We start from the raw sequence: 26938 nt of genomic DNA on the forward strand, positions 1-26938 counted from the left end.
ATGATTTTAGGTAAATATATATTATGGAACAATCTCATAAAAGTAAAAACTAATGAAAAATACAGTTACTTATGCATAGGGTACATTGAATACTTAAGAAAATTGCTTCTTTTACGTTAAACTTATTTGGTTTAAATAATAGATTAAGAAGAGACCGAGAGCGAGCGAGCGTGAGAGAGAGAGAGAGAGAGAGAGAGAGAGAGAGTTTGCACAGCAGAGTATTGTTTAATCCTGTTTCTCTTCTCTGATCATATGTACGTTCAAAGATATTGTTTGTGGTTTTCTAAGGTTATCGTGATCAATCAGAAGACGTATGTAGAGTAATAGTTGATATTTTAAGGTGATACTCGATGTTTTGGAAGAACAATCGATGGGGTAATAATATTTTTGTTTAAAGTAAAAGACGATGATTTAGAGTAATAATCAATGCTTGATAGTAGCAATCAATGTTTTAAGATAATAATCAATGTTCCTAAATAATAAACCATGCTTTAAAAATATCACGTGAATAAAGTGGCTGCAAGCTCATGCCAGTCAGTTGAAAGATCAAACGAATTATTACCAGTCTTCAACGGTTTCAATACCTAATTCATATCTTTGGGAAAAATAAAACAAGTGAAATTAGACATATATCTTCTTTTCAAACACAACAATTTTCTTTAATTGTTTTACAATAAAATAAAAATTTAGTTTCTTTGTTATCGAGGGTTTTTCTTCTTCTTTTAAGTAAATAAGATAGGAAGACTGTAACTCCGACAATGACAATAGTAATATCGACAGCAATATAAATATAGACATGACAATAGTAATATCGACAGCAATATCAATGTATACATGACAAGAGTAATATCGACAGCAATATAAATGTATACATGACAATAGCAATATCGACAGCAATATAAATATATGCATGACAATAGTAATATGGGCAGCAATATAAATATATACATGACAATAACAATATGGACAGCAATATAAATGTATGCATGACAATATTAATATGGACAGCAGTATAAATGTATACATGACAATAGTAATATCAACAGCAATATAAATGTATACATGCCAATAGTAATATAGACAGCAATATAAATGTATACATGACAATAGTAACATCGACAGCAATATAAATGTATACATGACAAGAGTAATATCGACAGCAATATAAATGTATACATGACAATAGCAATATCGACAGCAATATAAATGTATACATGACAATAGCAATATCGACAGCAATATAAATGTATGCATGACAATAGTAATATGGGCAGCAATATAAATATATGCATGACAATAGCAATATGGACAGCAATATGAATGTATACATGACAATATTAATATGGACAGCAATATAAATGTATACATGACAATAGTAATATCAACGGCAATATAAATGTATACATGCCAATAGTAATATAGACAGCAATATAAATGTATACATGACAATAGTAACATCGACAGCAATATAAATGTATACATGACAATATTAATATCGACAGCAATATAAATGTATACATGACAATAGTAATATCGACAGCAATATAAATGTATACATGACAATAGTAATATAGACAGCAATATAAATGTATACATGACAATAATAATATCGACAGCAATATAAATGTATACCTGACAATAGTAATATAGACACCAATATAAATGTATACATAACAATATTAATATAGACATCAATATAAATGTATGCATGACAATATTAATATCGACAGCAATATAAATGTATACATGCAATAGTAATATAGACAGCAATATAAATGTATACATGACAATAGTAATATCGACAGCAATATAAATTTATACAACATTCAAGCTGATCGGCATTAAAGATCAATATAAGGAAGATTTTAATAAGAGAGCAACAAAGTTCATTAAATTTGAAGCAATCATTTTTTCTAAACAATCTTATCATTTATCTTCAATTTTTTCAGGAGCTGAGAAACTTGTCACGACTTCTATTGGCATAATGGCAGGTGGATTAATCAGTAGACGCATGCGCCTTGATCGAACCGGATGTTTAAAACTGCTCCTTTTCACTAGACTCACCTACACGTGCTTGACGGCATTCAACTATCTATTGGGTTGTGACCATTCACATATGTACGGGATGGACACTTCAAGGTAAAATCATTACTTTTAATCAAACGTAGCAAAAGGAAAAACAAAACGAAAATAAACACTACGATTATTCAAAGGACGCGTACTATTTTGGGGAATTGATGTTAGAGCGAAATCTTAACAAGTCTTTGCATTCCTGTGCACTTAAAAGAAAATTTGAAGAAAAAATATTTTGCAGCGTTAATGTTACCTCACATTTTTTTCAACCATTTCTTAAAAATACAGAAGAAATAAAAAATGATGCTCCCGATTGTCTAAACAAAATTTAAATGGTCAGTATTTTCCATTAGGATCCTTGCTAAGGTCTGGCTAGTTAGAACCAGCATGAAATAAATTCTCTTCTAGTTTCAATTAACCGTTTTGTCTTTCTAAACGATTCTTTATACTTGGATACATATATAAACATGATAGATGAATTGTACGTGAAAGTTTTTTGGTTCATATTTTGTGGGATTTAGTTTGAACCAAGCTGATATAATTTTCTTTTTGTGATGCTGACAAATATTTTTTATATTTGGGTGCGTTTAATATTCTGAAATTTAAACAAAATAAACATCATTACAAACACAGACATACACAAACAATACAAGTTATTGATAACAAGTTAGTAGTATACATACTTACTGGAGATAACACTAGATGTAGAAATCTGGATTCTAAGATTTTGAAAGTTTCTGTTCTTTAATCTGTTAAGAGGCGGAAACAACTCCTTTCCTTGCGACTGCTCCAATGTGAATTACCTCCCTGTGTGCTTAGATGGCAGTAAGACCTACTTCTCGCCGTGTCATGCTGGTTGTGTAGAAAAAGGTGGCGGGGTAAGAAAGTTTACTATGATCTGTAACGAACACTGCAGAAGATTTAAGGGCGATTTGCTTCTTTCCATTATGCAATGGTCTGTATTCCCCTTTCTTTCAAACACAGAAGCACGCATACTCATTAAAAAATGGGTAGACAAATATTCAAGTGCTTGTGGCAATGAACTCAGTTATATACTTTGTTCAGTGAGTATACACAATGAGTTTTAAAATATACGGTCAGATGAAATTTGGCTAAATTTATATGGACCCTTACTTAGCGATTGTAAAGATCTATATGAAATGTTCACAACTGACCCCTCTAAAAATTAATTTTGGTAGATCTTTTTATTGATGAAGTATTTCCGATGCTGTAATCTGAAGGTGTTGGTGCGTGTATGTGTGTCTATGTGTGTCTGTGTGTGTGTGCGTGCGTTTGTCTTTGGTGTAAACTGAGGACATTCATTATATTACACACCAACGCACCGAGGACACGCCTCCAACCGAGGACATCATCAGTTGGAAAAATGGTAAAATCTTGCTTCTCCTAACTATTTTAGTCTAGAATAAACGTAACGTAAAATCATGATTTCTAGAAAGGTCCCCGTTAACACGTTTGGTACTTGTTCGCTATTTTGGAGTGTATCTTTCTTCCAAAACTGGCGATAGACGCGCCCAAAACCATGTCCTCGATTGCCATGTGGAACACTTCTTAAGAGATCCCCACAATCAAATTATACGTTGCGAAAATATATCTCCATTTAGATCCAAGCATCATATACCATCTACTTAGCTGAACTATAAGAAGATAAGCTGGTGCATATAACAGTCCCTGTTTTTCATTATTGTTAATAGATCATGCATGTGATACAAAATTGTTGGGAAACTCACTGTACGTTCATACCATACACGTCCAATACAGGCAAATAAATCTACGACATGTACGAAAGAGGTTCATCAAAATGTTATTGGAAATACGCGTGAATTCGTTGTAGAGTTTGCCTAAATTGCCTAATTATCCGACCCATCTGTAAAGTTGAAACGTCCTGTTTGTGGCGAGATTTTACACACGTAAAGATATTGAAAAGACATACTTGATACGCAAAATTTATTTTTTGATTATTAAATGAGCTATATCCTTCCTTATTTCATCATTTGCCTACTTAGTATTCAAACATGTGAGAAAAGACGTGACAAATCTAGTTAAGGTGAGATCGACTTATCACTAACCGAATTTGCAAGTTACATGCATATAACTTCAATAAATATATATAGAAAGATAAATATATTATACAGAGGTCAAACATTTATCGTCAAGATGATAGTCCCAAAATGAAACAGTTAATTACAGCATACGTTGTACATTATCGCGCTCTTAGGACCTGCAACTACAATTGCAAGCACTCATAAACTATTGAATGCATTCAATTTTCTTTTACATGTATATATGTACTTCAGCTGGTGATTTCATGACTTTGCGTAACATATCATGAATTATATTTGTGTCGATAGTTCTATTGCAAACGAAGTCTTATTAAAACAACACACAAAATGTAAAAACAAGGCGTAGATCTATATTGCTTCCCCAAATTTACAAAGGTTTTTAAGAATAGGAAAATGCGCAGGATGTTCTACTGGACCAACTTGAATTTCTAACTTAAATGAATATATATTTAGAGTTGCATTATACTGTAATATTCTTACACATTTAGTCTTTTTTTCAGTGTTTTATACAGAAGGCGACGCGTGAACAAAAATAAAACTGTTTAAAATTTCCAACCAGCGATACAAATCACCTTGACATGGTACCTTGAATTAGCAAATGTATAAATTAAGTGATTTGGAAGGGAAACTAAGTGAGTGTTGTACCATTCTATTATATTATTGTTCATTCATGGCTCCAAAACAAAAAGAAAGAAACCAAAAAAAAAAACCAGCATAAACTGTTTGTAAAAAGGTATTAGAAAAATATCCCCGTCCACTAACTCTATACACACATGTACTATCATAAATCTCTGTTCATCGCTTCTGCAATTACTGAACTTTATAGCTATTTAGTAGGTTTCAATTCAGTTAAAAAGGATAAGTTGTTGTTGATGTTGGTATCGTTGTTTTAGTCTATCATTATTCTTTGTCTTGAGGTTGAGATAAAATACTATACCGATTACAACAGAAATAGTGTTGTATGCATCATCGATTTATTCAGCCAAAGTGATTTGAACAATACAATGTTTATAGAGACCTCTTCAATGTTTCTGTGAAATACACAATATGGGTAACACAAACATTAGTTCTTATTTTTAACATTACATCTGCACATGTCCGAGAGAGAGAGAGAGAGAGAGAGAGGAGAGAAGATTGGTATCTGTATTATGCAACGAAGATACTACTCTATTTAGTCAAAAGGCAAATAGTCATTACCGATGAGGCGAGTTTCCTTCCATAAATGCTTAAGTCCAGCGAAATAGTATTTGCTACAAGCCAGGGGTATTTGCCTGAGCAATCGGTGTCAAACACTGGCGCGATTACGCTAGAAATCATGTTTACCCCAAATTTCCAAAGACTTCCATACAATTTCAGTTGTAAATCGGAAAGACCGACGTGTCCATTCTATACAAATAATTTTCGATAATCAATGCAAAACCACATATCTCAAAATTTGCTAAATATCTATTAACCGTACAGTTGCATGGTTTCTTTTCATCAACTTTCCGAACCGTCAGCAGTTCACACCGTATAAACTTTACAGCTATTGCTAAACACAGTGAACTATTTTTTACCGCGCCACCGTAGGCCAGTCAATTCATGGTTTCAAGGCACATTTCGCCAGTTAAAGTGTTTCACATGTTCCACTATGGCGACATAAACGGTATCTGCTGAGTCCCTTTTTGTTTATTCCTTTGTGTAATTTACCGGCTTCCAGCGTAAATACTGCCACTGAAGTCACGCCACCAATGAACACCATTAATTTTAAATAAGGACTATATTACTCCAGGGACACTCATGCGACTTTGACCTGAATTCACTAAAAGTCAACCATGGTATCATGGAAACTCACACTTCTCTGCGACGTTTGCTCCTTCTCATTGGCTAATTATTTCGGGCTAAGGGATATTTCCTTTTCACCGAGTTCCATAATCAAGCAAGTAATCACACAAATCTAAGAATTCCTTAAAACGGATTCTATAACAAAATGGGCATACTCCAAATTTACTACAACATGATCTCCAATGCGTTGGTTTAGTCCGAAGCGTGTTATATCGTACTATAGTCTAATCGCATGACAATCAGTCAATCAATACATTGACCAGTCAGTCAATAACAACAACAATATATATATATATATATATATATATATATATATATATATATATATATATATATATATATATATATATTCAAAGAATAATGTAATTACTCTAAGTAATCGTTGTGCACGAGTCCCTCATGGAGGTTACAGTTACTTAATACTAGTATGTGATTTGGATTTGATTTTAACTTAGCTTTAACAATCGTTCAGTCATATCGCTACGATGTCTGCAGTGTGGCAGTTTATAGTGATGTCGAGCAATGGGGCAACACACCGCAGACATGTAGCATGATACCCCACGCAGTCACATTATTCGGACACAAGGCCGACTAGTCCTAACACTAACATCGTAATGCTAAGGGCCTAGCGAAGCAGCTGATTGTGCCATTTTTATAGGTTTTTTATGACTCGGCCTAGGTTCGAACCCGCAACATCTTGCATCTGCGGCGGACGCTCTAACCACTAGGCCACCTGAGCGATCGTATTGATTGTTATGACTGGACTAGATATGGAAACATATCCTCGTTGGTCATAATGTACCAATGTCCACGGTCTCCGTGATTTTGTCAAATGGTGTGCGTTGGATTATACATAATAGTTGTGTAAACGTGTGCGTCTTTTATTGCATTGGTAAATTTCATATTCCTTAGAAGTGATAATACTTTGATACATCACCATTTGCTATTAATTTACTGCCTCAAACTGTATTTCTTTTCGTTCTAACATCACCAGAACAAATGTCCTCGGTACGCGGTTCCATACGCGAGTCCTCGATATCCACCAAATACAGGAATGTGTGTATGTGTGTGTATGTATGTGTACACCATATCTACATTAGGAGGAAAACTCCATGTTTACACAGCAATAGTAGGAGGACCTCTGACGTTAAGAGGATAGTCTAAGAAATGTGAGTGTATGTATGTGTGTGTGTAACTGCGTGGTATTTATTGATATATACATTTTTTATTGATATATACATTTACTATGTCTGAACTTGTCTACAATTAAACAAAAACGTACATGCAGAGTTCATATCTGTATTACCTTTTCATTTTCAACAAGGAAGACATTGTGTATATATCTTAATCAAGACCAGCAACTATTCTCGTGGCCAATTAAGTCATTAGGCATCCTTTGCATCTTCTGGCAGTTCCCTTCTTTCAGGGACTGTGACGGCATCATGTTTAATTATGCGACCGTTAGAGGTATTAAAGAAAAGACATGCAAATGTTGAGTTATTACGAACATTAAACGAAATGCGTCTGTAAAAATGCAATTTTGTTGCCAGGTTGAATTTGCTTTAAAACATTACCGATTCCAGAACTGGAATTTTTGTCTGGAGTTAAGACTTCCCATTAAATTGTTAGCAGACCTGACTAAACGTCACACGGATAGACGAACCATAGTTAATCATAAGGTAATAAGGGGAATATCAGTAGAGATGAAACACCAGATACAAATTATGGATCCAATCAGGAAAGAAACACTAAATCCAGATGTCATCCATTTGCACACGTGCCTAAGTAATAGCGACTCGAAAATAACATATTTTTCGCATCCAAGAAACTGTCAACAAGAAAATCTATGTGGAATTACAATAATATATTCTCTTCTTCGTTCATTTTAAGTGAGAATCTTAATGACCTCATGCCGTAATAAATTAAGGGTTTGAGGAGATGGATGATGGTCTGATCCAATACTTCCCTTTTATTGTTATTAAATTAGTGTGGGTTTGGAGATGAATTGTCTAAGGTGCTCGCTGGTTGACGTACAAGTTGTCTACAGGTGTCTGTACTCCTCGTCGAAATGGATAAGCTGGTTGACGTACAAGTTGTCTACAGGTGTCTGCACTCCTCGTCGAAATGGATAAGCTGGTTGACGTACAAGTTGTCTACAGGTGTCTGCACTCCTCGTCGAAATGGATAAGCTGAACCTTTGATTCATAACTGCCTCTTGTGCATGTATGTAATTATGAATAATTATATGCCATACTACTTACTCAACGTTACTATTTCTCTGTGTTGATGTAATAAATTGCGACAGCGTGGATTTTTTCTTCTTGTATTATTATAGGGCTATACTAAATGCAGTCTGTCCGAAACCGGCCAGGCCACGTCAGGGATATGCGATAAGAGTTGTGACTACCTGATTCCTTACGTCATCGTTAGCGCACTTGGATCCCTAATCGGGTCTGTTGGTATGGCCCCAACGATGGTCGTCTTTTTGAGGTAAGTTTATGTCTTCGACGACTGGAGATCAGAGAATCCAGTTTTCGATAAGCCTGTTAGCTGGCTTAGAAATCCAAAGGAGCATAAATTGTACCAACCGTGGTCTTATTCATCAAGGCTGTCAGTTGCCCCTAAGATATCAATGCTAGTCGATGGTGTATACAAATCGTTAAACCCAAATGTTACCTATCTGAGTTGCATTTTTGCCAGATCGTAATGTTTTTAAGTGTTTTCTACGGCAAAAACGCAATTCGATATTTGTACGTTATACTTACCACGTCAAGAAAAGCAAACATACAAAAATCATCATACACTCAATGATGGTGACCTATCCTTCCATTCAGTGTACTATTTATTTGGCTATATGTTAGCTGAACGGATAATATTGCTGTGCATGCAACGTTTGTGCTGGATTATACAAAATTAGTTATGTTCATACCAAGTTTTCTAAGTTGTTTCAAGTGAACTTATCTGAATAAATCTTATAGTAAATGTGCCATTTCCACCAATCAGCGATTTTACAGAATTGTGACATTTCTTATTTTGAGAGCTTCAGCTATCTATAGAGACCTCTACTAGACTAAGTCATATCGCAGATCTCTCAGAATCACGAAATAATATAGTTGAATTGGACGAAGGTTTGTAACTACTAATTCTGATGCGCAATATATTATGCTGTGTTTTGATCCTCTGACGCAAGGCCATTGTGTCACTAAAGATGGAATCCTGTTCAAATTATGTTGCGAAAAAGAAGCGTAGGAAGAAAGCTGGATACATCTTGTCTCGTTCAACAAGACTCTTTCGTGACTATGAGAGAGAGAGAGAGAGAGAGAGAGAGAGAGAGCTATGACCAGCCAAAGTCTGGTAAAATATAATGTATTTCAAAGGTGGTCGGATCAGTTCCCGAAAAATCTGGCAGAGTGAGCCAGTAGATAATGTTTGGCAGCACTAATACACTACCGGAAGAAATTTGATTAAACCAAACAGACATTTTGCAATTCTAAATCTCAGATGTCTCAGATTGTATGTACTATATATGCATGCTAACATTGAGAGGATACTTTGAAAACTGACCACATTTGGAAATTTCTTAGCGACCAGCATCAACTATTGGATTATGAAAACACTTTGAGGACACTTGGACATTTTGTAAATTAGTTCAATCTCTTGCCACGAAGCAGAGGTAACATACAGAAGTACACAGTTACTCAACATAGGCATGAAACTATTTCATGATAGGAGGTGTCTGAGCGAAAAAAAAAAAAACAACCCCGTGAATGTCACAAAATAGAGCTTTTAGACAACACAAATCTACCTTGCAGAAAAAGCCATATTCGTGCAACAACATAATGAAGAAATTTATGTAGTACGAGAATAAAACCTTAACTATCTACAACTTGGACCAAACTTCGCTTAATAAATATAAAATTGCTGTAGTTCTATTTCTTCAAAAACCGAAGAAAAAACATTGAACATAGATATCACACAAGACCCAAGATTGCCTGTTAAACGTCGACAGAAAATATGTTGCAAAAAAAGGAAGAGAATCAAATCATAAATAATTACATATATACTAACCATTTGAAAGGGATGGAGTTGCTATACTTTTCCTATAAATGTTAGATGTTGTCATTTAATTTTCAGATTTCGGCAACTCTACAACGTAGGCACACTGAACTGATACATGACTACATGGCATCGCATATGTTTAGATACGTCTTTTGGAATTTTAGAAGAAAAAATGTAATATCTCTTTATTAATTTTAGTATATTTTGATACCTTTCAAACATATATATCTTATAATGCGTACAGCAAGCCGTGAGGAAATACAATCCATTGGTCTTGAAACTCCAAGTGATAGAGTTTTCTCAATCAAGTCAATAACAACAGAGATTAGTCGAATGGCATGTATTCGTGTTTGTTGCAGCGATTGCCGGTTAAAATCGTTTTATGCAATATTAATCGATTTTATGACGCTCTATAAAGGAATATAATTGGCAGAGTATGTGTTTGTGTGTGATTTTGATTTTTAACCTAGCTTTAACAATTTTTGAGTGATATTGCTACTATGTCTGCAGCGTGGCAGTTTTAAAGTGGTGTCTAGCACTGGGCCATCATGCGGCAGACTTGTATCATGATGTCCCACCCAGTCACATTATCCTGACACCAGGCCAACCAGTCCTAGCACTAACCTCTTAATGAGCGCCAAGTGAGGCCGCTGTTATTACCATTTCTTTAAGTCTTTGGCATGACTCAGCCGTGATCGAACCACGACCTCCCGCATCCGAGGCGGACGCTCTAACCACTAGGCACCGCAGTGGTTGGCAGATGAAGTATAAGTGTGAGATTTTCGGGGTATGTCTGTATCTCTTATGTCAAGATCCTTGGTTGCTTCACCTGTAAACTAAAGAGCGTAGAACCTTTACATAATGTTTGAATACATATCTCGTAAAGGTTACTTTGAGTTCATACCTTTAAAACTGTGGCAGAAGCGTACAATAATGTGTCTGAGATATGTCAAAGAAATAGCAAACTTCCGAAATAGTAGTATTACCGATTCAACTGATTCTGTACAAGCACGCGATGCAGGTAATAACTATTGGGTACACAGTCAAATGTATACTAATTAACTGTTGTTAGAAAAGTAACAATATATTGACATAACAACTGTATGTTAAATGCTCTTCAGAAGTGTCGTACTGGAAATGATGACAAAGTTTATGACAAAGTCTGAGATCTAATTAAAATTATTGCTGACAACAGACTAACATTTTACTAGAAATACAATTATTTAGACATATGTTCAGTACTGTGTACCAATATTCACGACAGGCAAATAATACTAACATTGGGTGCATGATTTACTAAACGTGGGACTTTACATTATCGATCAGAGGATGAACAATGGCGTAGATGCTTTGGAAACGGAAATGGAGAAAATAAAAAGAATCTTTGGAAAAATATGGATCAAAACGAAGACAAGTGGAATAGTCGCTTAGAAATTTAAATAATTATAATCAAATTGATAGCTCAATACATGAAACACCTGAAAATAGTGTCGCAAAAATAACAGTTCTGAATAAAAAAATTAATAGCTATTTAATATAGTGTCAGAATTCCAGAAACAGATGGAATAATAAGACGGTAGCATAGAAACAAGATTAGTGTGAACGCAAAGTTCATTATGAACACAACTTGTTAAACATATGTAGCAGACGTTTATGATAAAATATAAATGATACAACGTTATAAACAGTAAGGAATGCAACACCGTAATTACTGTACAATCATTAAGCGATACAGTACCTTACCTACTGTACAAACAATAAAAGATGGGGGACCTTACCTACTGTAAAAACAATAAAAGATGGGGGACCTTACCTACTGTACAAACAATACAAGATGGGGGACCTTACCTACTGTACAAACAATACAAGATGGGGGACCTTACCTACTGCAGAATAAGAAGGAGATATGATGTCTTACCTAATGTTCAATCCATAAGAAATGCTAAATCTTACCTATCACATAATATAATCAATAAGACATACAATACCTTACCTAATGAATAATATAATCAATTAGAAATTCAATACCTTACATACTGTATGATATAATTAATTAGACATACAATACCTTACTTACCGCATAAAATAATCAATTCGACATGCCTTACTTTATCCACCGCATACTAGAATCAATTAGACATACAATACCTTACCCACCGCATACTATAATCAATTATACATACAATACCTTACCCACCGCATACTCTAATCTATTAGACATACAATATCTTACTTACCGCATAATATAGTCAATTCGACATGCAATACTTTATCCACCGCATAATATAATCAATTAGACATACAATACCTTACTTACCGCATAATATAATCAATTCGACATGCATTACTTTATCCACCGCATACTAGAATCAATTAAATATACAATATCTTACCTACATCATACTATAATCAATTCGACATACAATACCTTACTTATCGCATACTATAATCAATTAGACTTACAATACCTTACTTTCCGCATACTATAATCAATTAGACATACAATACTTTATCCACCGCAGACTATAATCAATTAAACATACAATATCTTACCTACATCATACTATAATCAATTAGACATACAATACCTTACCTACCGCATACTATAATCAATTAGACATACAATACCTTACATACAGTACCTTACCTAATTTATAATGTAACCAATAATACATGCAATACCTTACAAACTGTATCACATAATGTATAAGACATGCATTAATTTACATACTGTACAATCCATGAGAGATACGAAACATTACCTACTGTATAAAATAATCAATAGGACATGCTTTACGTTACATACCATTTAGTTCATAAGAGACACAATACCCTATCCAGAACTCATCAACAACAGTCCATATATATCACTATGGCATTTCCCAGAACTCGTCTGACAACAGTACAACAGTCCAGATTTATCACTATGACATTATACAGACCTCCTCAGACAACAGTCCAGATATATCACTATCGCATTATCCAGAACTCATCAGACAACAGTCCAGTTTTATCACTTTGACATTACCCAGAACTCATCAGACAACAATACAACAGTCTAGATTTATCACTATGACATTTTACAGACCTCATCAGAAAATAGTCCATATGTCACTATGGCATTATCCAAAACTCGTCTGACAATTCACAATACTCCCTAAATACTAATTTAACCCAATGGTCATTATGCAGTTCCTTTAAACACTGAATACAAGAATCTGAGAAAGATCTGAATTTGTGCACACTTCACAGTGTTGTAAGAATATAATTAAAGAGTCCACTCCTTCTGGGTAGTCAAATAATTTCTCTGGTGCATATTTCAAGGTTGGAGACATATCGCATTGGATGATCTACATCATTGTTGTATTCTAGAATCTATAATTAGTACGCCACCAGCCCTTACATCACTTGCATCAACATATATTGTAAATGATTGTTTGAAATCTAAAACTACAAGAACTTATGCACCTTCAAGCACGGCCTTTAGTTTATCGAATGACCACTAAACGTCTCAGGCAAATAAATAGTGTTTTCCTACTCAAAAGAACGGCCGTGTTCAGCAAGTAAGTGGTGTCCAATCCATATGAGTGTTGCTGTTGTTGTTGGTGGTGTAGGGTTTCACACCATTTTTCAGCACACAATAGGCTAAACATGGCTGCCTGTATTAATGGTGGAGGAAGAACCCAGGAAAATCCCGGAAAGATCCACCGACCCACGAGAAGCTACTGGCAAGCTTTCTAACATACAAACAATGGCTGACCATAGAAGTGCAACATCTTACATATTGTACAATCAACTACAGAAAGAGCGCATAATTTACCTAAGGCTAGACAAAATGTGAAATCGATCAAAAATAAACTAAAACATGAAATATAAATTAAAAGGGTGACATAAACAAAACTTGCAACAAAGTCTTTAGACGATTATGATACTTTCAAGTGCCATTTGCAAGCGTTACAGAAATTTTAATAAAGAAATGTTGAGTATGGCCATGAGGTTGATGTATGATATGTAACCGGAAATTACTCGCCTTGGCATAACTAGAGCAGATATTGTTAATAAATTCTCAAAAGGCCACCAGAAATGTAACTAACATCCAATTAGACAAATTTCATTGAATGAATTTAAAGCCAATTCGACAAATTTCATTGAATGAATTTAAAGCATATTGCAAGATGAAATAGGTGCGTCTAAAATATATACAAAAGAGAACATTGATCGGTACGTATTATATAAAATGTATGTGCTACCATTTAGTTTGTTCTAAATATAAAAAAAAACAGGAAGTGAAAGAGAAAATCTCATTAACGTGGACAGAAGTTTAATATATGTGTAGATTTATTCACGACACTGATGATGTTAAAACAGAAATAAGCGGAAAATGCAGACGCCTTACTAATTTAATTTAGCATGGATTAGGAGATTTAAGACTTAACGCAAAAGCAAATAAATGTTGTGTACTGGAACATTTGTTATTTACGAATCACTTGTGCTATTGGTTAATGTGAAACACTGAAGAGGATGTGCTTTAGTTTACTACTACGTGAGAGAGAGAGAGAGAGAGAGATAGAGAGAGAGATAGAGAGAGAGAGATAGAGAGAGAGAGAGAGAGATAGAGAGAGAGAGAGATATAGAGAGAGAGATAGATATATATATATAGAGAGAGAGAGATAGAGAGAGAGATATATATAGAGAGAGAGATATATATAGAGAGAGATATAGAGATATATAGAGAGAGAGAGATAGAGATATAGATATATATATATATATATATATATATATATATATAGATATAGAGAGAGAGAGAGAGAGAGAGAGAGAGAGAGAGAGAGAGAATAGTTATTACAGCTATAACGAACTCCAGTAGTAAATGGGGCCACTTTAGCCTCAATGGGAATTAGCATTAAAAACAACCCTGGGCCACTTTAGCCTCAATGGGAAATTTAACATTACGAAAACACCTGGGCCACTTTAGCCTCAAGGGAAATTTAACATGGGAAAAATTTTGGGGCTTGTTTAGCCTCAAGGGGAATTTAACATGGGAATAAATCGTGGGCCTGTTGAGCGTCAAGGGGAATTGTACATGGGAATAGATCGTAGGCCTGTTTAGCGTCAAGGGAAATTGAACATGGTGAGTCTATATAGCGTCGAGGGGAATTGAACATGGTGGGACTGTCTAGGGACAATGATGGTAGAGGGTCAAACACAACAGAGACAGATACATACATACACTAGTACAAGCCTGAGATTTATATATAAAGCATTACCAAGACCTGAAATCTTGCTGGGGTGTTCAAAAATTTGCATATTTGTAATGATGCTATAAATAGCTATAATCAAGGAAATGTTCAACGACAAAATGGATGTGACTAAAAGTAACGCTAAAATGACGAAATTGTCCCAGAATTTAAAGGAAAATAAACATATCCCCGAAAATTAAGTTACAATGGCTTAGACTAAAATGGATAAAATTAGTAACTACTTACAATATCAACTTGTGTGACGATCGTGGATAAACACCCATATATCTATTTATAGCTATAATCAGCTAAAATTCATATGAAATCCCACTATCTATTTATACTACAACTTGTGGGTTATTCCTTTGGAAAATCCCACTATCTTTTTATAGCCTCAGCTTGAGTGACGTTCCTGTTTATGAACTCTAGTACATATGTATAGCTACAACCTATGGAAATCCCCAAGTCCATATTTACAGTCTCGAAATTTCCAGCGTCAGTGACGTCACTGTACTGAACACTAGGGGATAAATGTCAACAGTGTTGCAAGTGGCTGACCTGAATACACGCTACTGCAGGTAGGTAGGTAGAGTGTATCTGATAGGGATAAAGTGAGTTTTTATAGGGACAAACAGAGACCAATACACACACACCCACACACACACAACGTACGCGCGCAGACATACGCACACACACACACACACATACACACACACACACGCACGCACACACAGAGAGAAGAGGAAAAAAAAAACCCAAATAAACTATCAACACAGAAGGGAGATAATACAAACCCCAAATAAACTATCCACACAAACGTACGCGAACGCATACAAACCCCAAATATACTATCAACACAACGTCGCTAACGCATACAAACCCCAAATATGCTATCCACACTCGGGAGGAAGAAGAAAAAAACAACCAAATATACGATCTACACAACGTACGCGAAAACACGCACACACACACATACACACACGCACACACAGAGGGAAGAGGAAAAACAAACCTCAAATATACTATCAAGACAGAAGGGAGATAATACAAACCCCAAATAAACTATCCTCACAAGCCTACGCGAACGCATACAAACCCCAAATATACTATCAACACAGAAGGGAGATAATACAAACCCCAAATAAACTATCCACACAAACGTACGCGAACAAATACAAACCCCAAATAATCTATCCACACAAACGTACGCGAACGCATACAAACCCCAAATATACTATCAACACAGAGTGAAGAAGAAAACGTTTTTTGAAAGCACCTAAGCCCTCACCTGCAATGACCAACTCTGCCAAACACCTACACCCCGCCCCCCACTCCCAACACTACAAAACCCATTTAACCCGTTATTTTATGGCATCAGTGTGTGATTTAGGAGACATCAAGACACAAAATGATGGATGAATAGACTGACTAATGTTTACCGACTTGCATGCCTAAAGAGCGTGCGTGAAGGAAAACATCCTTCCATTTCAATTCTAACTAAAACATGATCCAGAGGGATAGAGAGAGGTGAAAGGGCACAATTTCATAAAGTGTGAGTAAAAACAAAACACGCCATCCTTATTATACAGTGTTAAGACCAAGAGACACTTACGTTTTCTTTCTGGTCTATTCTCTTTTAGAAGGTAGTATGAAATTTCACATCAGGGCCAACGCATCGGCTCACATTGTCAATTTTTCCATATCCATGTCTTCAAGTTCTTCCTCATCTTCAGTTTCTTCTTCTTCTGAATCCCTCTTCTCTTTTTCGTCTTGTTTCTGTTTCTTCTCTTTTCTCTTAGGGCACTCTGAATCCCAGTGTCCTTTCTCCTGACAACGATATTAGGTATCTTGACTTTTGTCTCTCTTTCTTAGACGAAGCAGGTATTCTGGAGACAAATACCCATTTACCTTTGCAGATATAGCAAACTTCATCAGCACTTACACACTTTCGTATGACTCTCATCAAATCAACGACCAAAAGAGTAAGTTTTGTTGCCACTTTCGCCTGTGAATTATGCTTTCGTATGGCTTTTAGCATATATTCGACCAGCAGGTCGATTGTGCTGACTCTTCCATCCTCTTGATCGTTTGAGACTGGAATGAATACTCTGACGCTAAGACACTCTCCCTATATACAGGGACCTGCTGCGTATGAAACCTAGTCAAATGTAATTTTGCAATAAGATGAAACAATTTCATTGAGAAAGTAAAAGGCAATGACGTGCCGCGTCGCCTCACACAAGACCTGAAGTGTTAGCTCAAATCCGTGTCAGCGATTTCGAAGACGACATAACTGAGCTTTAATCAATGCTCTCCATTTATGCCACAAAACCACGAGTCCTCATTCACGCCAAAAGAAATTTCTTTCGGTCCATAAAAAATAGTATCACATCTGAGAAACGCAAAAACGAACTTCCAGAAAACTGAGAACGACGGCTTACACCTACAGCGTGAAATGAATGAGTTCAAGTAGTGCGTAAAACTTAGTCAAATTAAATTTTTTATAGTCAAGACGAAACGATCTCTTTTCGAAGAAGAAAGCAGACACCAAGCGACAATGGCGATCCGTGTCACACAACACTTTTCAAAATGTGTATTACTAGAGGTTTGTTCTAGCGATCTGCACGGTTAAATTAAATGTTGATGTATTTTTCAGTAAGACGGACACAATTTCCATGGGATCGCCCATGGTACCATTGTTCGTGCATTAGTTTAATTTTTTTAAATATTATTTTATATAAATCGCCTATAGGATAGACCCAGTAAAGCATGGCCATTCTCGTCACTGTGTGAATAGCTAATCAAGTCAATTCGAAGTGAACGCGGTAAGAAAATAGGTATAGCCAATGAAATGGCTTACAACGGGTGATGCATTGTTTTGTTCTAGGACTGTGTGGCATAATAATCCCTACGCTCTTGCGTTGTTACCATTACAGTGCAGACAGACTGGAATGTGAACTTACAAGCCCTCTTTGTGTATTGTACCATTTCTTCTTACCACATCAAAATACTGAGCGTCACAGTATTGGTTCGCGTTTTCAAGCTGACCATTTTTTTATATCTTACTTAAACATTTTAAGATAAACACTCACACTCACATCGGTAGAGTCAGACCAGACGTGTTACAGTATTGAGGGGCATGTTATCTTTTTTTTTCTTTCTTCAAACTAATAAATTTGGGGTTTGTATGAAGTAAAGAACCGACAGTACAGTGAACCTCAAGGATGATGACCCAATCTGTCTGTCTATTGATGCGTGTATTTACTTAAGAAGAAATATGACCTCTAAAACACAAAGAGATACGGCAAGCATGATTAGAATGAACACAACGATGTTTTCCTTCACGCCCGTGTAATTTAGAGTTTCAATCCTCTTTCAAGACAAACTTGGTCTCCTTTTGTAGGGCTTGAAATAAAAAAATAAAAAACTGAAAAATCTTAAGCACTTTGCTATAGATAATTTCATCAACAGACTAAACAACATAAATACCGTTACAACACCAGAAAGCCTTAAATCTTCTATCAAAAAGAAATGCATCAAAAAATTAAAGATTAACCATAACTAACCAATGAAACCGAATTTAACAAAGGCAATGACATGTGAAGAAATGTCTCTCACTTTGGAAAGGTAGGCGAATGTAATCTGTCATGCACCATCAACTTGAAAAAATTATAAGAGAAATCTGAATTCAATATTCATTTTCTTTAAAAATTGTTTGGTTTCTTTTTTCTTTTTTGGAACAAATCTAAGCACTAATATAGAGTTGAAAAGGGAAAACGCGCATAAAAGCTTTGATATTTCTGAAAAAATGAGGGGATATTCCTAACGTTCATAATCACCTATATATGCTTGGACTTGTCTGTGACTTATCCACAAAACAAGATGTACATATTTCTGGTCAAGCTGCAAGTGTGTGCGTGTTTTGGAAAAGGATAAAAATTGGATATACAATTTTCTCGTGACACTTATAAAGTCAAGAGTCTGTGCAAGTGTCAAAAGCCAAAGTCATATAAGTTTTGTATTTTGTACGGCTTGTAAAGATTTCCAATTTAGAAAATGTGAAGTATCAATATTAGACAGATATGTTAGGAAGTAGGAAATTTAACAGACTCGTTAGATTTTAACTAATTGCACAGGTGGCTAACACATTATTGGTACTTTTGATTGTCCATTAGCAAAAACTGGACTTGATTTGAAATAAGTACGGGCTGGCGTTTTGGGGAGTACTTAACATCCATGGCTGTCTTGCTGAGCACCTTTTTTCCTCCTTTACCACGCTCGGACAGACAAATGAGTGTGTGGTGAGACTATTCCACTCATGTTTAAAGCCTTTCCGTCAGGTTGTTAAGGACTAGTTAGTCCTACACCTGAGTGGCTAAATTTAAAAGTAGTCTGTGAGTACATAAAAGCCTGGGGGATGAGGCTCTCTTTCTTTCCCCCAGAAGTAATTAAAAATCACGCGTTGCGTGATTAAACCAGTGATACATGCTCCATTGGAGCGAAAATCACTTTAATTCAAGTAAGCAAACAAGCACGTTCGGCTACCGTCTCTAGCACTCTTGATGACACCAACTGTCTGGGTTATTTTCTTTCTTGCAAGCCCAATGTTCCACTTCTGTTTGTGATAATAACTTGTGATACTTCACATTTTCTAAAGTAGAAATCTTTACAAGCCGTACAAAATACAAAACTTATATGACTTTGGCTTTTGACACTTGCACAGACTCTTGACTTTATAAGTGTCACGAGAAAATTGTATATCCAATTTTTATCCTTTTCCAAAACACGCACACACTTGCAGCTTGACCAGAAATATGTACATCTTGTTTTGTGGATAAGTCACAGACAAGTCCAAGCATATATAGGTTATTATGAACGTTAGGAATATCCCTTCATTTTTTCAGAAATATCAAAGCTTTTATGCGCGTTTTCCCTTTTCAACTCTATATTAGTGCTTAGATTTGTTCCAAAAAAGAAAAAAGAAACCAAACAATTTTTAAAAAAAATGAATATTGAATTCAGATTTCTCTTATAATTTTTTCAAGTTGATGGTGCATGACATATTACATTCGCCTACCTTTCCAAAGTGAGAGACATTTCTTCACATGTCATTGCCTTTGTTAAATTCGGTTTCATTGGTTAGTTATGGTTAATCTTTAATTTTTTGATGCATTTCTTTTTGATAGAAGATTTAAGGCTTTCTGGTGTTGTAACGGTATTTATGTTGTTTAGTCTGTTGATGAAATTATCTATAGCAAAGTGCTTAAGATTTTTCAGTTTTTTATTTTTTTATTTCAAGCCCTACAAAAGGAGACCAAGTTTGTCTTGAAAGAGGATTGAAACTCTAAATTACACGGGCGTGAAGGAAAACATCGTTGTGTTCATTCTAATCATGCTTGCCGTATCTCTTTGTGTTTTAGAGGTCATATTTCTTCTTAAGTAAATACACGCATCAATAGACAGACAGATTGGGTCATCATCCTTGAGGTTCACTGTACTGTCGGTTCTTTACTTCATACAAACCCCAAATTTATTAGTTTGAAGAAAGAAAAAAAAAAAGATAACATGCCCCTCAATACTGTAACACGTCTGGTCTGACTCTACCGATGTGAGTGTGAGTGTTTATCTTAAAATGTTTAAGTAAGATATAAAAAAATGGTCAGCTTGAAAACGCGAACCAATACTGTGACGCTCAGTATTTTGATGTGGTAAGAAGAAATGGTACAATACACAAAGAGGGCTTGTAAGTTCACATTCCAGTCTGTCTGCACTGTAATGGTAACAACGCAAGAGCGTAGGGATTATTATGCCACACAGTCCTAGAACAAAACAATGCATCACCCGTTGTAAGCCATTTCATTGGCTATACCTATTTTCTTACCGCGTTCACTTCGAATTGACTTGATTAGCTATTCACACAGTGACGAGAATGGCCATGCTTTACTGGGTCTATCCTATAGGCGATTTATATAAAATAATATTTAAAAAAATTAAACTAATGCACGAACAATGGTACCATGGGCGATCCCATGGAAATTGTGTCCGTCTTACTGAAAAATACATCAACATTTAATTTAACCGTGCAGATCGCTAGAACAAACCTCTAGTAATACACATTTTGAAAAGTGTTGTGTGACACGGATCGCCATTGTCGCTTGGTGTCTGCTTTCTTCTTCGAAAAGAGATCGTTTCGTCTTGACTATAAAAAATTTAATTTGACTAAGTTTTACGCACTACTTGAACTCATTCATTTCACGCTGTAGGTGTAAGCCGTCGTTCTCAGTTTTCTGGAAGTTCGTTTTTGCGTTTCTCAGATGTGATACTATTTTTTATGGACCGAAAGAAATTTCTTTTGGCGTGAATGAGGACTCGTGGTTTTGTGGCATAAATGGAGAGCATTGATTAAAGCTCAGTTATGTCGTCTTCGAAATCGCTGACACGGATTTGAGCTAACACTTCAGGTCTTGTGTGAGGCGACGCGGCACGTCATTGCCTTTTACTTTCTCAATGAAATTGTTTCATCTTATTGCAAAATTACATTTGACTAGGTTTCATACGCAGCAGGTCCCTGTATATAGGGAGAGTGTCTTAGCGTCAGAGTATTCATTCCAGTCTCAAACGATCAAGAGGATGGAAGAGTCAGCACAATCGACCTGCTGGTCGAATATATGCTAAAAGCCATACGAAAGCATAATTCACAGGCGAAAGTGGCAACAAAACTTACTCTTTTGGTCGTTGATTTGATGAGAGTCATACGAAAGTGTGTAAGTGCTGATGAAGTTTGCTATATCTGCAAAGGTAAATGGGTATTTGTCTCCAGAATACCTGCTTCGTCTAAGAAAGAGAGACAAAAGTCAAGATACCTAATATCGTTGTCAGGAGAAAGGACACTGGGATTCAGAGTGCCCTAAGAGAAAAGAGAAGAAACAGAAACAAGACGAAAAAGAGAAGAGGGATTCAGAAGAAGAAGAAACTGAAGATGAGGAAGAAATTGAAGACATGGAAATGGAAAAATTGACAATGTGAGCCGATGCGTTGGCCCTGATGTGAAATTTCATACTACCTTCTAAAAGAGAATAGACCAGAAAGAAAACGTAAGTGTCTCTTGGTCTTAACACTGTATAATAAGGATGGCGTGTTTTGTTTTTACTCACACTTTATGAAATTGTGCTCTTTCACCTCTCTCTTTCCCTCTGGATCATGTTTTAGTTAGAATTGAAATGGAAGGATGTTTTCCTTCACGCACGCTCTTTAGGCATGCAAGTCGGTAAACAATAGTCAGTATATTCATCCATCATTTTGTGTCTTGATGTCTTCTAAATCACACACTGATGCCATAAAATAACGGGTTAAATGGGTTTTGTAGTGTTGGGAGTGGGGGGTGGGGTGTAGGTGTTTGGCAGAGTTGGTCATTGCAGGTGAGGGCTTAGGTGCTTTCAAAAAACGTTTTCTTCTTCACTCTGTGTTGATAGTATATTTGGGGTTTGTATGCTTTCGCGTATTTTTGTGGGGATAGTTTATTTGGGGTTTGTATGCGTTCGCGTACGTTTGTGTGGATAGTTTATTTGGGGTTTGTATTATCTCCCTTCTGTGTTGATAGTATATTTGGGATTTGTGTGCGTTCGCGTACGTTTGTGTGGATAGTTTATTTGGGGTTTGTATTATCTCCCTTCTGTGTTGTTAGTAGATTTGGGGTTTGTTTTTTCCTCTTCCCTCTGTGTGTGTGTGTGTGTGTGTGTGTGTGTGTGTGTGTTCGCGTACGTTGTGTAGATCGTATATTTGGTTGTTTTTTTTCTTCTTCCTCCCCAGTGTGGATAGCATATTTGGGGTTTGTATGCTTTAGCGACGTTGTGTGGATAGTATATTTGGGGTTTGTATGCGTTCGCGTACGTTTGTGTGGATAGTTTATTTGGGGTTTGTATTATCTCCCTTCTGTGTTGATAATATATTTGGGGTTTGTATGCGTTCGCGTACGTCTGTGTGGATAGTTTATTTGGGGTTTGTATTATCTCCCTTCTGTGTTGATAGTATATTTGGGGGTTGTTTTTTCCTCTTCCCTGTGTGTGTGTTTGTGTGTGTGTGTGTATGTGTGTGTGTGTGTGCGTATGTCTGCGCGCGTACGTTGTGTGTGTGTGGGTGTGTGTGTATTGGTCTCTGTTTGTCCCTATAAAAACTCACTTTATCCCTATCAGATACACTCTACCTACCTACCTGCAGTAGCGTGTATTCAGGTCAGCCACTTGCAACACTGTTGACATTTATCCCCTAGTGTTCAGTACAGTGACGTCACTGACGCTGGAAATTTCGAGACTATAAATATGGACTTGGGGATTTCCATAGGTTGTAGCTATACATATGTACTAGAGTTCATAAACAGGAACGTCACTCAAGCTGAGGCTATAAAAAGATAGTGGGATTTTCCAAAGGAATAACCCACAAGTTGTAGTATAAATAGATAGTGGGATTTCATGTGAATTTTAGCTGATTATAGCAATAAATAGATACATGGGTGTTTATCCACGATCGTCACACAAGTTGATATTGTAAGTAGTTACTAATTTTATCCATTTTAGTCTAAACTATTGTAACTTACTTTTCGGGGATATGTTTATTTTCCTTTAAATTCTGGGACAATTTCGTCATTTTAGCGTTACTTTTAGTCACATCCATTTTGTCGTTGAACATTTCCTTGATTATAGCTATTTATAGCATCATTACAAATATGCAAATTTTTGAACACCCCAGCAAGATTTCAGGTCTTTATATATAAATCTCAGGCTTGTACTAGTGTATGTATGTCTCTGTCTCTGTTGTGTTTGACCCTCTACCATCATTGTCCCTAGACAGTCCCACCATGTTCAATTCCTCTTGACGCTATACAGACTCACCATGTTCAATTTCCCTTGACGCTAAACAGGCCTACGATCTATTCCCATGTACAATTCCCCTTGACGCTCAACAGGCCCACGATTTATTCCCATGTTAAATTCCCCTTGAGGCTAAACAAGCCCAAAAAATTTTCCCATGTTAAATTTCCCATGAGGCTAAAGTGGCCCAGGTGTTTTCGTAATGTTAAATTTCCCATTGAGGCTAAAGTGGCCCAGGGGTGTTTTAATGCTAATTCCCATTGAGGCTAAAGTGGCCCCATTTACTGCTAACTCCTTGCTTGGTTCTCTTGCAATAAAATTGGAATTTGTTTGGTACAAGATGAGTTTAGAACATCATCATCAAGGATGTTCAAATTAACAAAAAAGAAAAGCAAGTGAAATATCTTAGACTATGTCAGGTCAGCCAGAAATGATTCAATCTACAAAGATTTCAAATTATACAACAGTCTACATAATCCTTTAAGTATCTTCCGTCAACAATAAAAACACATAACGCACTACTTACTGTACGTGTTACATATTTCAAAAGTGTCAATCTTTGCAGCTCTAGTTGACTAGTACGTCTTTAAATAAATGACATGGTAGAAATGTTTAACTATGCATCAGGTTTTATCACGTGATTAAATATAATGTAGATGACAGCATGATGTATGTTTTTTTGTGTTTGTTTTCGCGTCTGATTAAACAATACCGTCAGGCAAAGTGGGATGCGCTTTAGGCTTCACTAAATATGACATCTTGTACCTATGAAAGAAATCATTTGCAACTTGTGTTGTTCGCTCAACCACGTCTCGAACGTGTCGCTTTCAGCAAAACTAATGTACCTAAAGGAACGTAAATATCATAAATGTTGAATACAAAAAAGGTTTTTATTATAGCGACATCATCTGTCCATCGCTTTTGTATAGAAACACATGCGATAGACACTGAATATACAACGAAGAGAGGGTAATTTTCAGGATACCGAGGATAAATAAAGAAAATGGACATGGTTATTAAAGATCTTTTATGAAGCTGACAAAATTTTGTTTTAGAAGGACAATTTTGCTGAAAGCGACACGTTCTGAATCTTTAGGATGTAAACGTAGCACATAGTGACTATCTTGAAGTGGTAGATGCCTGTTACATGTAACTATAGGTGCCTACGGACAAAGTCATCCGAATGACATGTATATTATCAATCAAAATACATGCTATTGCCTCCCAAAGTAAAAAGAAACAAAAGTGTAAACATTACTTGAAGAAACACTCGTTTTACTAGACAAAATGAAATGAGGTACAAAGGTGCGAACGTGTCAGCACGCTGATGTGTTTATGTTACCAATATATCACAATTGTTCATTGTAATCACTCGGCTACTCTGTCGCTAGATATTTCTGAGAAGATAAGAAACCAAAACTACGAAGAAGAAGAAAACTGACACCTACAGAGAAAACAAAATCAGAGAGGAACATTTGTTTTCAGATTATGAAACTTACTCCATTAGCACATAATTTAGTATAAGCCACGTATAGTTATTATTCATGTTTCCATGACTACTATGTGAATATCTAACAGACATGAAGAATGATGCCATTCTGACACCTGTTGGTGCCTATCGAAAGGTAGATTAGCAATATGTTAATATCAACATTATTCATTATGTCTGATTACCAACATTGATTTTTATGCTACACTAATTATGTATTAATAACATCATCATTCATATGAATATGTGTTAAAATTACACAGTGTTCAAGCGTTCCACTGAATAAGTGTTATTTTCAAAATCGTTAATATGCTGTTCTGATTAAGACAGGGCACTTGGTAATAATTTTCTGTTTTCAACATTCTAGCTCCGCTACAGATCGAGACCGGTCCCTTGCTATCGGATTGCATTCTTTCCTGCAAGCCATCCTAGGTATATAAATATATATATATATATATATATATATATATATATATATATATATATATATATATATATATATATATATAGAGAGAGAGAGAGAGAGAGAGAGAGAGAGAGAGAGATAGATAGATAGATAGATAGATAGATAGATAGATAGATAGAAATAGATTTAATCATATTTATGCATTATAATAAGTTATTGAATTGGTGCCGATCGCTCAGCTGAAATATAGAATGGGTCTGCGAAACATAAAATTGAAAGAAAAAGATTTTCTTAGATGCGTCACTATTTCGCTGAACTTGGAAATGGATAGATCTTTAAATATATACTTGACTGGTCAATTGAATTTACCATTGTTTTAAATTTTGGATTTGCAAGTATGTCATAACATTTTCATAATCTTAACCCTACGATTTGTAAATGAATTTTTCGAATAAGTTTAGCGATTACTACGATCAAATGAAAATAATTTAATTTACATAAATCAAACATTAATTATGATATAAATTGTATTATGTTACTTGGAGGTTTGAAATTATCTTTATTTTTTTCATTTTTTCGGCCTTTGGATTGCAGCAGGTGAATACTGATTCTTTTCTATTCCAGTATTCCTCCCAGCACATTTGGTGTACGGAAAAATCTTTGATACGGTGTGTCTTATATGGCATAAAACGTGTGGAAAAGAGGGCGCATGCTCGTTTTATGACAGTCACGCAATGAGAACGAGGCTGATTTCTGTAGATTTCGGATTGAAAATTGTTGCATTCATATCAACGGTACTTGCATTGATATATTCCATAAGGAAAGACAAAATTAAAGATGACAATGAGATGGAAATACATATATTAAAGGATGAAGAACAACAGACTGACGAAGATTAG

The 26938-nt window shown here is 35.6% G+C and overlaps 1 protein-coding gene across 1 annotated transcript; it reads left to right on the forward strand.

The window, feature by feature from the left end:
* Positions 1 to 26938, forward strand: LOC149788643 (solute carrier organic anion transporter family member 2B1-like). Its single transcript, XM_089973532.1, has 6 exons — positions 1 to 10; positions 1950 to 2139; positions 2831 to 2951; positions 8314 to 8468; positions 26001 to 26065; positions 26664 to 26938. Exons 1-6 carry the CDS (start codon positions 1 to 3, stop codon positions 26936 to 26938), a joined length of 816 nt encoding a protein of 271 aa, XP_089829658.1.

Source organism: Sinohyriopsis cumingii, chromosome 11 (genome assembly GCF_028554795.1).
Source record: "Sinohyriopsis cumingii isolate HCF-2022 chromosome 11, ASM2855479v2, whole genome shotgun sequence".
Lineage (NCBI taxonomy): Eukaryota > Metazoa > Mollusca > Bivalvia > Unionida > Unionidae > Sinohyriopsis > Sinohyriopsis cumingii.